Below are 17921 nucleotides of genomic sequence, written 5' to 3' on the forward strand. Positions count from 1 at the left end.
TGCAATTTCTCATTAATTTGAGTTGGTGAAAACTGCTGCAGAACTGCAGAAACAATTGACATACTACAAATTTAATGAAAAAAGAACACAAAACAATTTGATGGTTGAAATCTGCAAATAAATTATATGCAGCATGAGCTTCAGCTTTCAGAAATCATATTCATTTTGCTGGTGCTGCAAAATTCTGCATTTTTTTCATTAGAAAAAAACAAGTACCCAGCGTCTGAACAAGCCATAATACAGATTTATATAGAGGAGGGTACGTACCACACAATAGAAAGGTGATCTGTTGATGCCCATGTTCTTGGTATAGCGGTGCTCTGTTAATGAATAAAAAGCATTGTTTAGTAGTAGTAATAATAATAATAATAAATCCCAACAGTCATCATCATCATGACAATACAAGCTGTAACCTCCTTTTCTCATACAAGATGATTAACAACAGCTCTGAATTATTAGTCAAAAGCAACAATCTCCTCATACTGCATGAATTACAGTGCCTAGTTATGACATGTACAGGTGCATGTCACTAAATTAGAATATCATCAAAAAGTTAATTTATTTCAGTTCTTCAATATAAAAAGTGAAACTCAAACAGAGTAATTACAAACAGAGTGATCTATTTCAAGTGTTTATTTCTGTTAATATTGATGATTATGGCTTACAGCCAATGAAAACACAAAAGTCATTATCTCAGTAAATTAGAATACTTTATAACAACAGCTTGAAAAATGTTTTTAAAATCCGAAATGTTGGCCTACTGAAATGTATGTTCAGTAAATGCACTCAATACTTGGTCGGGGCTCCTTTTGCATCAATTACTGCATCAATGCGGCGTGGCATGGAGGTGATCAGCCTGTGACATTGCTGAGGTGTTATGGAAGCCCAGGTTGCTTTGATAGCAGTCTTCAGCTTGTCTGCATTGTTTGGTCTGGTGTCTCATCTTCCTCTTGACAGTACTCCATAGTTTCTCTATGGGGTTAAGGTCAGGCGAGTTTGCTGGCCAATCAAGCACAGTGATACTGTTGCTTTTAAACCAGGTAATGGTACTTTTGGCAGTGTGGACAGGTGCCAAGTCCGGCTGGAGAATGAAATTTCCACCTCAAAAAGCTTGTCGGCAGAGGGAAGCATTAAGTGCTCTAAAATTTCCTGGTAGACGGCCGTGCTGAATTTGGTCTTGATAAAACACAGTGGCCCTACACCAGCAGATGACATGGCTCCCCAAACCATCACTGATTGTGGAAACTTCACACTAGACCTCAAACAGCTTGGATTGTGGCCTCTCCACTCTTCCTCCAGACTCTGGGACCTTGTGGAGTGTGTCAATGACTGTCTTCTGGACATCTGTCAAGTCAACAGTCTTCCCCATGATTGTGGAGCCTATTGAAACAGACTAAGGGACCTTTTAAAACTTTTAGGAAGCCTTTGCAGGTGTTTTTTGTTAATCATTTTAATTTACTGAGATAATGACTTTTGTGTCATCATTGGCTGTAAGCCATAATCATCAACATTAACAGAATAAAAAACACTTGAAATAGATCACTTTGTTTGTAGTGACTATATAATATATGAGTTTCACTTTTTGTATTGAACAACTGAAATAATTTAAACTTTTTGATGATATTCTAGTTTAGTGAGATGCACCTGTAGTAACGGTGTGGCACCACTTGGAAGTACAAAGCAACGTGTATGTCCACATAATTAGACTGCTGACAAAGACACGCAGTTACTCTCCCCACTGCCAGTTCTCTGCACAGTAATCTGCAGTTTGCTGCACATCAGCTATTATACAGTAATAGCTCTTTCCTGCTTCTCAGAGAAGTATCTTAGCTTCAGCACTAGCATGGCAGTTTAGTTGGGAATCCACCTTCTCAACCTCTGAACCTTAAAAGGGGTAGTCCAGGTCAAATTGATAAGACTCCAGTCACTCTGTGTGACTGCAGACTTATGGATCCCCCCTCCCCCTGCGCGCACACTGTGTGATGCGAGGATTCGCTGGTTTCTGAGTCGGAACCAGAGGGTATATGAGAGTTATACATACTCTCGGTCAGAGCCAGACTAGTGATGCAGCCGTCCAGTGAGCGTGGCTCACTAGAAGGCGAGACCTTGCTCCATACAAGTACAGTGCCTACAAGTAGTATTCAACCCGATGCAGATTTAGCTGGTTTGATAAGATGCAAATAAGTTAGAGCCTTCAAACTGCAAACGAGAGTAGGTTTTATGAACAGAAGCATAAATCTTACAAACCAAAAAGTTATGTTGCTCAGTTGAATTTTATTACATTTTAAACATAAAAGTGTGGGTCAATTATTATACAACCCCTATGTTTAATATTTTGTGGAATAACCCTTGTTATAACAGCTAATAATCGTCTTTTATAAGACCTGATCAGGCCGGCACAGGTCTGTGGAGTTATCTTGGCCCACTCCTCCATGCAGATCTTCTCCAAGTTATCTAGGTTCTTTGGGTGTCTCATGTGGACTTTATTCTTGAGCTCCTTCCACAAGTTTTCAATTGGGTTAAGGTCAGGAGACTGACTAGGCCACTCCAACACCTTGACTTTTTCCCTCTTGAACCAGGCCTTGGTTTTCTTGGCTGTGTGCCTTGGGTCGTTGTCTTGTTGGAAGATGAAATTATGACCCATCTTAAGATCCTTGATGGAGGAGCAGAGGTTCTTGGCCAAAATCTCCAGGTAGGCCATGCTATCCATCTTCCCATGGATGCGGACCAGATGGCCAGGCCCCTTGGCAGAGAAATAGCCCCACAGCATGATGCTGCCACCACCATGCTTGACTGTAGGGATGGTATTCTTGGGGTCGTATGCAGTGCCATCCAGTCTCCAAACGTCACGTGTGTGGTTGGCACCAAAGATCTCGATCTTGGTCTCATCAGACCATAGAACCTTGAACCAGTCTGTATCAGAGTCCTCCAAGTGATCATGAGCAAACTGTAGACGAGCCTTGACATGACGCTTTGAAAGTAAAGGTACCTTACGGGCTCGTCTGGAACGGAGACCATTGCGGTGGAGTACGTTACTTATGGTATTGACTGAAACCAAAGTCCCCACTGCCATGAGATCTTCCCGGAGCTCCTTCCTTGTTGTCCTTGGGTTAGCCTTGACTCTTCGGACAAGCCTGGCCTCGGCACGGGAGGACACTTTCAAAGGCTGTCCTGGCCATGGAAGGCTAACAGTAGTTCCATAAGCCTTCCACTTACGGATGATGCTCCCAACAGTGGAGACAGGTAGGCCCAACTCCTTGGAAAGGGTTTTGTACCCCTTGCCAGCCTTGTGACCCTCCACGATCTTGTCTCTGATGGCCTTGGAATGCTCCTTTGTCTTTCCCATGTTGACCATGTCTGAGTGCTGTTCACAAGTTTGGGGAAGGTCTTAAATAGTCAGAAAAGGCTGGCAAAAGAGATCTTTAATCCACACACGTGAAGCTCATTATTCTTGGTGCCTGAACTACTTCTTAATACTTTAGGGGGACCAAACAGAATTCTTGTGGTTTGAGGGGTTGAATAATAAATGACACTCTGAATTAACTTTTAACGTTTTAAAAAAAAAAAAAAAAAAAAAAAAAAAAAAAATTTGCTGCAGTGCATTTCCCACTTCCAGGCTGATCTACAGTACAAATGTCACAATGCCAAGCTAATTCTGCATGTGTCAACCAGCTAAATCTGCAGGGGGTTGAATACTACTTGTAGGCACTGTATATAACGCATACATACCCTCTAGAACTGGCTCAGAAACCAGTGAATCCCTGAAGCGCACAGCGCAGGCGCTGGGGGAATTCATGACTCTACAGTCATCCAGAGTGACTGCAGAATTTTCGATTTGGACAGTAGAACCCCTTTTAAACTGCAGAAATAAACCCATAACAAAAACATTTTGTTTTCTTTAACACCTTAGGCCAGGTTCACACGTCGAGTATTTGGTCAGAATTTTACATCAGTATTTGTAAGCCAAAACCAGGAGTGGAACAATCAGAGGAAAAGTATAATAGAAACAAGTCACCACTTACAGATGTAAAATACTGACCAAATACTGAATGTGTGAACGTGGTCTTACTGACATATCACATACTGGTATGTCACATGCCTGCTCCCTGACTTTATTGCAGGCTCACAAGCCGAACCCTCATCTTTGCCAGCAGATGATAATCTTACCCCTCCACGCCCTACCCTCCAAGCCTCTTTTCACTTTCCTGACCAGGCCACATTTTACATTTCTGACCAATGTCACTTTATGTGGCAATAACTGTAGAACGCCTCAACATATCCAAGTGATTTTGAGACTTTTTTTCCTGACACATTGTACTTCAAGTTAGTTGTAAATTTAGGTCAATGTGATTTAAATTTCTAAAAAATAACGAAAATGTGTCAAAAAAATAGAAAATTTTGCAATTTTTAAACTTTACATTTTTATGCCCTTCACCCCTTCAAGCTGCGGCCCTTTCCAGTTTTTGTGCTTTAGTTTTGCTTTTTAAAATCAAAATGTTTTTTGTTGAATTTTATTAAGTATTTCACAGAAAAAAGTAAGAAACATCAACAAGACAAACACTGGAGGAACGCAGTCCTCAACCACCGGACATCACTCAATATTACACATGAATTGTTTATATTTTTTGGTTAAGCAAAACAAGCATACACTTGAACATGATAACAATGGTCACACTGGTTACTTATAATTTATAAAAAAAAATTGTAATATTCTTATTTACCGTAATCTTGAGGAAGTTTAGATTGGAACATCTCAAACTTAACTCAAAACAACCCATGGCGAAATCTCAGTAGTTCCCTAGATGCCAAGCCAGAGCTACCAATCCATAAACCCCATAACTTATCAAATTGGAGATAGCATCTCTTTTCAGGTATATACCTTTTTCCAAATTTACTAGCCAATTAACTTAATTCTGAATTTGTGGGTTCCTGGTCCGCTATCCATTTTTGGACTATTGATTTCCTTGTATAACATGCACGCCACCGCAAGTTTGCCATGCTCATCAGTAGTCAGATCTTCAACATATCTCAGTATACACACCAGTGGTGAAAGTTATACATTAACCGAATAAACTATCAATAATTGCTACAACACTTCTCCAAAAGGACACCAAGTTGGGGCAATTTCACATTATGTGAAGCATGTCTGCAGAATAAGTTTTGCATCTAGGACAATGAGGGCTTGAGTGAAATCCTATATTATTCAAAAATTGAGGTGTTCTATATACCGGATGTATCATGAATATGTGGGACAGTCTATGGGATTCGCTTAAGACCAATTGGGGAAATCTTTCCAATATATCTGACCAATGATTTTCTTCTATAAGACCCATTTCTCCATTGATCGCATAGATTGATTTGTTAATCTAATATCCAAGAGCATGTTATAAAGTAGTGAGATCAGTCCTCGGGAACTATGTAAATTAGCTATTCTTCTTATTATTGTGCTTTGAGGTACTCCCCCTTCTAGGACAATGCTTTCCGCCTGATGTGCATGACAAAATTTAAAATATTTATAAAATTCAGAGTGAGGTAGCCCATATTCATTTTGCAGTTGTGGAAATTCCTTTATCACATCACCTGTTAGCACTTGATTAAGTCTATTTAAACCCTTGGAGTTCCAGGACACAAAATCCACCAATTGGTATAAATTTGGAAGTCACAGAGTATTTCATAGTGAGGTAAATTGCGAAACCCCTTCTATACCCTGTAATTTTTTCACTATCCCCCTGAGTTTATGGATTAACAGGATAGTCTGTATTTTACCTCCAAGTGTCCTAAATTTATGCGCCTCCAACGTCTTGTAGAGTTTATCTGATTGGAAATAGCATTGCATTAACGCCCGTTGGGCTCCCCCCTTCCCAGGGTCATCCCTACACCTAATATGCTGAAGCGGAGATGCCACATAGTACACCCATGGATTAGGAACTACGAGACCGCCCATTGTTTTGCTTCTTTGCAGTATTTCCAGCCAATTCTCGGAGTCTGCTTGCCCCATATTAATTTCCTAAACTCCTGGCCGACTTTTTTTTTTTTTTTTTTTTTTTTTCTTTTAATTGGAAATTTTTATTGAAGAAAACTTCAAGTTTTATAGAATGCAAAATATAAAGAGAATTTGAATACTGGTATACAAGCATATATCATACTAGCTATTGAATCCGTTCTACAGCCGGGTGGCGAGCATTTTTATTGGTACATTTTTAATTTTATTAATGGTTCAGCTATCAGCATGTGCGCATACCGCGCTATCCTGCGGCTTTTTTTTAAAGACATTGTCTGTGAATTCGCATATACAGTGTCTTTAATAAAATGGCACCGTAGTGTGGTATGCACATGTGCTGACTCCGGTGCCTCACTGCGCAGGCGCTACCCATCCCAGCTTCAGACAGAAGGACACGTCCAGCATATATTTGTGTACTGAGAATACAGGGGGGTGTACTCACTTACGCTGAGCGCTGTATGTATACCGTACTGATAATACAGGGGGGTGTACTCACTTATGCTGAGCGCTGTAGATGTAATGTACTGAGAATACAGGGGGGGTGTACTCACGCCGAGCACTGTATGTATAACGTACTGAGAATACAGGGGGGTGCACTCACTTATGCTGAGCACTGTATATTAAAAGCACTGAGAATACAGGGGGTGTACTCACGCTGTGCGCTGTGTATATAACGTACTGAGAATACAGAGGGGTGTATTCACTTACGCTGAGCGCTGTTTGTATAATGTACTGAGAATACAGGGGGTGTACTCACTTACGCTAAGCATTGTATGTATAATGTACTGAGAATACAGGAGGGTGTACTCACGCCGAGCGCTGTATGTATAACGTACTGAGAATACAGGGGGTGTACTCACTTATGCTGAGCACAGTATATGAAGTGTACGGAGAATATTTAGGGGGCTGTACTCTCTTACACTGAGCGCTGCATGTGTAACGTACGGAGAAAACAGGGTGGGTGTGTAATCACTTATGCTGAGCACTGTATGTATAACGCACTGAGAATATAGGGGAGTGTACTCATGCTGAGCGCTGTATATGTAAAGTACTGAGAATACAGTGGGGTGTACTCACTTAAGCTGATCGCTGTATGTATAAAGTACTGAGAATACATGGGAGTGTAATCAATTATGCTGAGCAAATACAGGGGAGTGTACTCAGTTACGCTGAGCGCTGTATGCATAACGTACTGAAAATACAGGGGGGGGTGTACTCATGCTGATCGCTGTATGTATAACGTACTGATAATACAGGGGGTGTACTCACATATGCTGAGCACAGTATATGTAGTGCACTGAGAATATTTAGGGGGGTGTACTCACTTACGCTGAGCGCTATATGTGTAACGTACAGAGAATACAGGGGGTGTACTCACTTATGCTGGACACTGTATATATAATGTACTAAATACAGGGGGTGTACTCACTTACGCTGAGTGAATACAGGGTGTGTACTCACTTATGCTAAAGCGCTGTATGTAAAACTTACTGAGAATACAGGGGGGTGTACTCATGCTCAGGGCTGTATGTATAATGTACTGAGAATACAGGGGGGTATACTCACGCTGACTGCTATGTATAACGTACGGAGAAAACAGGGGGTGTACTCACTTACGCTGAGCAAATAAAGGGGGTGTACTCACTTATGCTGAGCGCTGTATGTATAACGTACTGAGAATAAAGGAGGGTGTACTCACGCTGAGCACTGTATGTAAAACGTACTGAGAATACAGGGGGGTGTACTGACTTACGCTGAGCAACGTATGGGTAACGTACTGAATACGTGGGGAGTGTACTCACGCTGAGTGCTGTATGCATAACAAATTGAGAATACAGGGGTTGTGCTCACTTATGCTGAGCGCTGTATGTATAACGTGCTAAGAATATAGGGGGTGTGCTCACTTATGCTGAGCGCTGTGCATATAACGTACTGAGAATACAGGAGGTGTACTGACTTACGCTGAGCACTGTATATGTATCGTACTGAATACGAGGGGGATGTACTCACGCTTATGTTGAGCGCTGTATGTATAAAGTACTGAGAATACAGGGGGTGTGCTCACTTATGCTGAGCGCTGTCTGTATAACGTACTGACAATACAGGGGGTGTACTCACGCTGAGCGCAGTATATATATTGTACTGAGAATACAGAGGGCAGTAGTTACTTACGCTGAGCGCTGTATGTATAATGTACTGAGAATACAAAGGGTGTACTCATGCTGAGCGCTGTATATATAATGTACTGAAAATACAGGGTGTGTGCTCACTTATGCTGAGCACTGTATGTATAATGCACTGAGAATACAGGGGGTGTACTCACGCTGAGCGCTGTATTACGTACTGAGAATACAGGGGGGTATACTCAAGCTGAGCGCTGTATGTATAACGTACTGAGAATACATGGGAGTGTACTCACTTAAGCAGAGTGCTGTATATATAACGTATAGAGAATACAGGGGGTGTAATCACTTACGCTGAGCACTGTATGTATAACGTACTGAGAATACAGTGGGTGTACTCACTTATGCTGAGCGCTGTATGTATAACGTACTGAGATACAGGGGGTTGTACTCGCGCTGATCGCTGTATATATAACGTACTGAGAATACAGGGGGTGTACTCACGCTGAGCACTGTATGTATAATGTACTGAGAATACAGGGGGTACTGACTTATGCTGAGCGCTTTACGTATAACGTTCTGAGAACACAGGGGAGTGTACTCACTTATGCTGAGCGCTGTATATACAATGTAATGAGAAAACAGAGGTGTACTCACTTATGCTGAACTCTGTATATATAATGTACTGAGAATACAGGGGGTTGTACTCACGCTGAGCGAATACAGGAGGGTATACTCACTTACGCTGAGCGCTGTATGTATAATGTACTAAGAATACAGGGGGTGTACTTAAGCTGAGCGCTGTATAAATAACTTACTGAGAGTACAGTGGGGTGTACCAACGCTGTATATATAATGTGCTGAGAATACAGGGGGTGTACTCTGAGCGAATACAGGGGGGGTGTACTCACTTATGCTGAGCGCTGTTAAGAATACAGGGGGGTGTACTCACTCATGCTGAGCGATGTATGTATAACGTACTGAGAATACATGGGAGCGTACTCACTTTAGCTGAGTGCTGTATATATAATGTACTGAGAATACAGGGGGTTGTACTCACTTACGCTGAGCAAATACAGGAGGGTATACTCACTTACGATGAGCGCTGTATGTATAACGTACTGAGAATACAGTCTGTACTTACGCTGAGCGCTGTATAAATGACTTACTGAGAGTACAGTGGGGTGTACCAACGCTGTATATATAATGTACTGAGAATACAAGGGGTGTACTAACTTACGCTGAGCGAATACAGGGGGGGTGTACTCACTTATGCTGAGCGCTATATGTATAACGTACTGAGAATACATGGGAGCGTACTCACTTAAGCTGAGTGCTGTATATATAATGTACTGAGAATACAGGGGGTAAACTCACGCTGAGCGCTGTATGTATAACGTACTGAGAATACAGTGGGTGTACTCACTTACGCTGAGCAAATACAGGGGGGTGTACTCACTTATGCTGAGCGCTGTATGTATAACGTACTGAGAATACAGGGGGTGTACTCACTTATGCTGAACTCTGTATATATAATGTACTGAGAATACAGGGGGCTGTACTCACGCTGAGCGAATACAGGAGGGTGTACTCACGCTGAGCGCTGTATGTATAACGTACTGAGAATACAGGGGGTGTACTCACTTACGCTGAGCGCTGTATGTATAACGTACTGAGAATACAGGGGGTGTACTTACGCTGAGCGCTGTATAAATAACGTACTGAGAATAAAGTGGGGTGTACCGACGCTGTATATATAATATACTGAGAATACAGGGGGTGTACTAACTTACGCTGAGCGAATATAGGGGGGTGTACTCACTTATGCTGAGCGCTGTTTATATAGTGTACTGAGAATACAAGGGGGTGTACTCCCTTACGCTGAGTGCTGTATGTATAACATGCTGAGAATACAGGGGGTGTACTCACTTATGCTGAGCACTGCATACAGTACAGACCAAAAGTTTGGACACATCTTCTCATTTAAAGATTTTTCTGTATTTTCATGACTATGAAAATTGTACATTCACACTGAAGGCATCAAAACTATGAATTAACACATGTGGAATTGTATACTTAACAAAAAAGTGTGAAACAACTGAAAATATGTCTTATATTCTAGGTTCTTCAAAGTAGCCACCTTTTGCTTTGATGACTGCTTTGCACACTCTTGGCATTCTCTTGATGAGCTTCAAGTGGTAGTCACTGGAAATGGTTTTCACTTCACAAGTGTGCCCTGTCAGGTTTAATAAGTGGGATTTCTTGCCTTATAAATGGGGTTGGGACCATCAGTTGTGTTGTGCAGAAGTCTGGTGGATACACAGCTGATAGTCCTACTGAATAGACTGTTAGAATTTGTATTATGGCAAAAAAAAAGCAGCTAAGTAAAGAAAAACGAGTGGCCATCATTACTTTAAGAAATGAAGGTCAGCCAGTCCGAAAACTTGGGCAAACTTTGAAAGTGTCCCCAAGTGCAGTTGCAAAAACCATCAAGCGCTACAATGAAACTGGCTCACAAGAGGACCGCCCCAGGAAAGGAAGACCAAGAGTCACCTCTGCTTCTGAGGATAAGTTTATCCGAGTCACCAGCCTCAGAAATCGCAGGTTAACAGCACCTCACATTAGAGACCAGGTCAATGCCACACAGAGTTCTAGCAGCAGACACATCTCTACAACAACTGTTGAGAGGAGACTTTGTGCAGCAGGCCTTCAAGGTAAAATAGCTGCTAGGAAAATACTAAGGACATGCAACAAGCAGAAGAGACTTGTCTGGGCTAAACAACACAAGGAATGGACATTAAACCAGTGGAAATCTGTGCTTTGGTCTGAGGAGTCCAAATTTGAGATCTTTGGTTCCAACCACCGTGTCTTTGTGCGACGCAGAAAAGGTGAACGGATGGACTCTGCCGGTTCCCACCGTGAAGCATGGAGGAGGAGGTGTGATGGTGTGGGGGTGCTCTGCTGGTGACACTGTTCTGGATTTATTCAAAATTGAAGGCATACTGAACCAGCATGGCTACCACAGCATCTTGCAGCGGCATGCTATTCCATCCGGTTGCGTTTAGTTGGAACATCATTTATTTTTCAACAGGACAATGACCCCAAACACACCTCCAGGCTGTGTAAGGGCTATTTGACCAAGAAGGAGAGTGATGGGATGCTATGCCAGATGACCAGGCCTCCACAGTCACCAGACCTGAACCCAATCGAGATGGTTTGGGGTGAGCTGGACCGCAGAGTGAAGGCAAAAGGGCCAACAAGTGCTAAGCATCTCTGGGAACTCCTTCAAGATTGTTGGAAGACCATTTCCAGTGACTACCTCTTGAAGCTCATCAAGAGAATGCCAGGAGTGTGTAAAGCAGTCATCAAAACAAAAGGTGGCTACTTTGAAGAACCTAGAATATAAGACATATTTTCAGTTGTTTCACACTTTTTTGTTAAGTATATAAACCAGCATGTGTTAATTCATAGTTTTGATGCCTTCAGTGTGAATTTACAATTTTCATAGTTATGAAAATACAGAAAAATCTTTAAATGAGGTGTTTCCAAACTTTTGGTCTGTACTGTACACACACACACACACACACACACATACACCCGTAAATACATACCTTTTCTGAAAGGCCACAGAGGCTGCAACACCATTAAGCAACAGGCACCACTAACCAAACAACACCATGAAGACCAAAACGTTCTTCAAACAAGTCAGGTACAAAGTTGTTGAGAAGTACAAGTCAAGTTGGGTTAAAAAAAAATATATATATCCCAATCTTTGATGATCCTCTGGAGCACCATCAAATCCATTATCCTCAAATAGAAAGAACATGGTACCACAACAAACCTGACAAGATAGGGCCACCCACCAAAACACTCAGCCCGGGCAAGGAGGGCACTGATCAGAGAGGCAGCAGAGAGACCAAAGGTAACCCCTGAAAGAGCTGCAGAGTTCCCAAGCAGAGACTGAAGTATCTGTCTATATGACTAAAATAAGCCACACACTCCATAGAGGTGGCCTTTATTAAGAGTGGGCAGAAAAAAGCCTTTACTTACACACAAAAAATTGTAAGGCTCGTTTTGAGTTTTCCAAAAGACATGTGGGAGACTCCCCAAATGTATGGTGCTGTGGTGAAATGATACCAAAATTTGAACTTTTTGCCACCAAGGTAAACGCTATGTCTTGCGCCAAACCAACACACCTCATCACCCCAAGAACACAATCCCCACAGTAAAACATTGTGGTGGCAGCATCATGATGTGGGGATATTTTTCAGCAAAAGGGACAGGGAAAATGGTTTGAATCGAGGGGAAGTTGGATAGTGTGAAATACAGGAATATTCTTGAGGAAAATCTGTTTCAGTCTGTCAGTGATTTGAGACTGGGATGGAGGTTAACCTTCCAACAAGACAACGACCCAAAGCATACTGCTAAAGCAACACTCCGAGTGGTTTAAGGGGAAACATGTAAATGTTTTGGAGAGCCTAGTCAAAGCCCAGACCTTAATCCAATTGAGAATCTGTGGTCAGACTTGAAGATAAATGGTTTCCTCTAGTGAACATCAAACTTGAATGAGCTTTAACAGTTTTGCCTTGAGAAATGGGCTCACAGACTTATCCAAAACGACTTGCAGCTGTAACTGCTGCAAAAGGAGGCTCTACAAAGTACTGACTTTAGGGGAGTGAATAGTTATGCACACTGAAGTTTTCAGTTATTTTGTCCTAATTGTTGCTTGCTTCACAATAAAACGAAAACCAAATGTTCACAGTTGTAGCCATGTTCTTTACATGAACAGACGCAAACCATTAAAAAAAAAAATCCAGGTTCTGAGGTAACAAAACATGAAAGATTCCAAGGGGTGTAAATACTTTCACAAGCTAATGTGTGTGCATATATATTTATATATCTGCATCAAACAAGCACAGCCACTTTGATGGAGAAATAAAAAAGTTTTTGGGCTTGCTAAACAGTCCATATCTATATATTCTTTTTTTGTCATGTGCACTGCATGTATTAGGACGCCAATAATGGCACTTTTTTCAAAGAAATAATAATGGGGTGAGTCATACTACAAGTAATCATACACGGCTGATTTTTAATTAATCGTTCTCATGTATTCTACATACTTCACTGCTGCACTAGACACTATATGCTCTTTATGAGATAGGATGATACTATTGTCACTATGTGTGTATTGCAATTGTATAATGTAATATACTCTTATTTGTATAATTATTTACCACTAGATGGTGGCCCGATTCTAACGCATCGGGTATTCTAGAATATGTATGCGGCCGACCGGGCGCAATCAGCAGAACGCTGTTTAAATTTGGCGCCAAAATCGCTGATTGGTCGCGGCCGGCAACCGCGACTAATCAGCAAAACGGTGTTTAAATTTGGCGGCAATATCGGTGATTGGTCACGGGTGGCGGCCGCGACCACTCAGCGAACTGTGTTAGTGAGGACCGGAGAGCGTTGTTTAAATTTGCCGGCAATCGCGCTGATTGGTCTCGGCCGGTCGGCACCAATGAGCAGAGCGGTGTTTAAATTTGGCGCCAAAATCGCTGATTGGTAGCGGTCGCCGCCAGCCGTCACCAATCAGCACAGCGGTGTTTACATTTGGCGCCAATCTCGCTGATTGGTCGCGGTCGGCCGGCGGCTGCGACCAATCAGCAGAGCGTTGTTTAAGTTTGGCGCCAATCTCGCTGATTGGTCGCGGCCGGCCACCGCGACCAATCAGCGTCGTATTAGTGTGGGCCCGGGAGCGGAGCTGCTTGTGTGGCTCCGTATTAGCGAGGACCGTGGAGCGGCGCTGCCTGTGCGGCTCCTTCTGCGGCGAGAAGCCGGGAGATGAGCGGCTGCTCGCAGCAGAAGCATCCCGACCAGCGGCGCCGCTCCCCGGTCCTCCATTCACACTTGCTGTCGGGAGATCAGCGGGCCAAGCCGCTGATCATCCGACGTTAGCCGCATGGAGGTCAGCGGTGCCGGTCGGGGTAGTTGTGCTGCTAGCGCCGCTCATCTCCCCGCTACATCGCCGCTGACCTCCGTCCGCCAGATGAGCCGCTAACGGCCGCCATCTTTTTTCAGAAATCCCGCGGCGCTGATTGGCCGCTGCCGGACCAATGAGCGACGCGGGATTTCCAGGACAGACAGACAGACAGACGGGATAAGACAATTATATAGTAGATTTGTAATTGACGCACTATATATGGTTCACATGTTTACTTATGACACTGCTTGAGAAAGGCCGGGGAGAATGACTCGCCGCTGGAGATTGTCATTCTCGCCGGCTCCTCTGCATGAGCGGTCAGGTGGATTACAGCGGGGGACATTTTCAGACAGGTGTGTATGAGCATTTTTTTTTTTATTTTATTCTTATTTCTACACTAGGACACAGCGGGAGCAGAATACCACTCTCATCATTGTCCTTTGCTCACGTTGATCGCAGAGCAAGCAGAGGACAATGATGAGGGCAGCGTTCAGAACCCAACGCTTGGGAACAGCGCAAACTGTATACGTATTCCCAGACTGATGTCATCTGTGTGTCATCAGTGCGGGACGTTTTGTTGGCCCGTGCAGCGCGATAAAAATGGAAACATCAACGTGCTTTGCCCGCGGACACACGGTCTGCGAAAACACACTCACATGTGCACAGACCCATTCATTTGAATGAGTCAGCGTGTATGTGTGTCTCCAGTACGTGTGGAAACTGCCACAACTAAAGGACACACTGAGGTGTGAGAGAGGCCTAACTCTGCTGCTTCATTATAGTGAATGAATCCCTCAGGGGTTCATCTGAATTACGTAGGAGCTATGTATATGGAGTCTGCATACTATTCTAGGAAAATCTGCGCTCCAGGAGGCAGATAGCGCTCCAACCCTTCGATTCTCACCGTGTGGCTAAGCAGTACTGTACAGACACATATGTACAGCCAATACTATATTACATTTCTAATTGGAGGTATTTGCTAATATTATTATTATTACTACTACACTTACTACATATTGGGATAGGATCTTTTTGATGGGAATACCCCTTTAAATATTCATTGTTTTCTTCCACGTTTCAAAAATTCCTGTGAAGCACCTCAAGAGGTGCAGTTTTTAGAATGGTGTCACTTTTTGGGTATTTTCTGTCAAAGGCCCCTCAAAGTCACTTCAAATGTGATGTGGTCCCTAAAAAAAATGGTTTTGTAAATTTTGAGAAAATGAGAAATCGCTGGTCAACTTTTAACCCTTATAACTTCCGAACAAAAAAAAATGTTGATGCCAAAATTGTGCTGATGTAAAGTAGACATGTGGGAAATGTTATTTATTAACTATTTTGTGTGACATATCTCTTTGAATAAAGGGCATGAAAATTCAAAGTTTGAAAATTTGCAAAATTTTCCCCAAATTTCCGATTTTTTCACAAATAAACGCCAGTCATCAAATTAATTTTACCACCATCATGAAGTACAATATGTTACGAAAAAACAATCTAAGAATCAGTGGGATCCGTTGAAGCGTTCCAGAATTATTAACTCATAAAGTGACACTGGTCAGAATTGTAAAAATTGGCCTGGTCATTAACATGCAAACAACCTTCAGGGGCAAAGGGGTTAAGCATGCTTTAAAAACAAATCTCTTTAGACAGGCCTATCACCTCAACTCACCAACATAATTCTCCCGTTTCTGCCTTCTAAATGTTAATCAATCTGCTCCCTCCTATCCATCCTCCATGTACCCAATAGCACAATGTAACTACACTTGATGACCAGATCATGTAGCTTTAAATGAAAACCCTTATTTATTATAACGCTGGTCAGACCGTACATAACCGCATGTTCTACCAATTGTGTCCTACCTATTTCCTTATAGGTTGCAATCAGGGCCCTTAATTCAACAGTTACAGGAGGATTATGTGTTACTTTGTATTATCTGTACATGACCACACTTAATTGTAAAGTGCTGCGGAATATGTTGGTGCTATATAAATAAAATTATTATTATGATTTGCATTATAAATTTTGTAAAATAGGAATATAAAATGGACATGTATAGTTGCAATTCCCTTCATTAGCTGCCATGTTTTGGACAGGAGCACTGTGAAGTCTATGAAGAAAATTGTTCCAGATTAAGTGTCTGTGGGATGTCCTAAAAAAAACCAAGTCTGAATCATAGAGACCACACCTCAACAGAACTTAATGGGAACCTGACAGCTTCCCCAAACCACTACAATTTATGCTAATTACTACACATAAGCAGGCAGCAACATTAAAAGGTAAGACCAGGAGATCAGAGCTGTATCATTACTTCTCTCACGCTGAGAAATCTTCTCTAAGCTATTGTGAGTGTGTATTCTTCGTTCTCCTTAGTGTTACTTTGCTGCCGGCTTATGATTAGACGGCATAATCTTATTGGGAGAAGTACTCTCATTTGGACTTAAAACTTAATTCATCTGGTGCCAAATCGTTTGATTGCTAATATGTCCACAATAGAGAGGCAAAATAAAATAAATTAATTTAAAAAAAAAAGCAACAAACGATACATTTTATTCCACTTTGCAGTCACCATCGCTTTCTGTGTCCAGTTCAACATGAAGAATTTGGTGACATTACATCTCTCTCACTCTTTAAAAATAAAAAAAAATTCAACTTTCACAAACATATTGAAAACTGTCTTACCACAACAGACAAGGCACTGTTCTTGGTTCGTAGGGATGGCAAAACTGTCAATCCTGAGCGAACTTGGTAATCCCGAAATCCACCAGCAACGGAAAGTATGGTTATATTTTTAAGTTGATTTGCATTCAAATTCCAATAATTATTCACTGTGGCATAAAAATCTGTTAAAATAAGATGGACAAAATACAAAATCAGAAGACACTTTAATAAATGCATTGATGCCAATTTTAAAAATTGTTACCAATAAAAACAAACAGTCTTAAGATAGGTCATAAAATGTTATAAAAACTACAGGGCCTTTCTGGGCTTTAACTAAATAAGGTTTCTTCACCTAAACAGTGCCACAATTGCCACAATCACTCTGGCCGTACCCACACTAGTGGAAAAAGGTAATAAATCCCCCTGCCAGTCTTACCTGCCTCCTAATAAAGTTACAGATCCTAAGGCTGTGTTCCCAAGATGAGTTTTCGTTGAGTTTGTGACTCAGACAAAAACGTAGAATCTTAAAGTTTCAACAAAGTGGATGGGGATTTATAGAAATCTTAAGCCAAATGTGTTTTTTATGCTGTGCAAACTGACCTGCAGTGCATGTTTTTAATCTGCAACATGTCAATTTATCTTGTGTGTACGCCGATTTTTATGTGAAGGCTTTTCCGATAGAATTGCATTCGATTTGGAAAATCCACAGGTAAAAAATGAATATGCAATTTTTGTTCATTTCTGATGCAGAAAAGCACAAATGCATGTTATTCACACATGGCTGTACAAAGTTTTGTCAAAGCCAAATACCAGGAAGTATAAAAAATATAGCAGATTTATTCAAAACATGATGTAAAGGAAATTATAACATCAGTATAATAACATTAGATTAAGTCTGCCATTCCCATGATTGACACTACATGAAAGGCCATAACATCTATGTACTCCTTACAGAAACTCAGAACCAGGAGGCATATCAGTGAGACTACAGGGTGTGTTTCCTGACACCTTGGTCTGGTGAGCCCCAGGTTCAAAATATTGGGCAGACAGTCCTTTGTGGTCAGGCTTGACATTTTCTATTTACTATGAAAATATGCAATGTGTTCGCCCCCAATTAGCCTATGGTCGAGTTATAGACCTGTGATTTCAATATTACAC

General features: G+C 41.8%; 1 protein-coding gene across 2 annotated transcripts in view; it reads right to left on the reverse strand.

The window, feature by feature from the left end:
• PGAP1 (post-GPI attachment to proteins inositol deacylase 1) overlaps window positions 1–17921 on the reverse strand; it is a 1100814-nt gene that overhangs the window by 901313 nt on the left and 181580 nt on the right. For both annotated transcript variants that reach the window (XM_073647815.1, XM_073647814.1), the window contains exons 5-6: window positions 16785–16945; window positions 268–320 (exon numbers count right to left, since the gene is read on the reverse strand). In XM_073647815.1, coding sequence (XP_073503916.1) covers window positions 268–320; window positions 16785–16945 — 214 coding nt within the window. The remainder of the gene's footprint in view (window positions 1–267; window positions 321–16784; window positions 16946–17921) is intronic.

This window comes from Phyllobates terribilis, unplaced genomic scaffold, assembly GCF_046119375.1.
Source record: "Phyllobates terribilis strain yellow unplaced genomic scaffold, ASM4611937v1 Scaffold_9__5_contigs__length_417890890, whole genome shotgun sequence".
Taxonomy (NCBI): Eukaryota; Metazoa; Chordata; class Amphibia; order Anura; family Dendrobatidae; genus Phyllobates; species Phyllobates terribilis.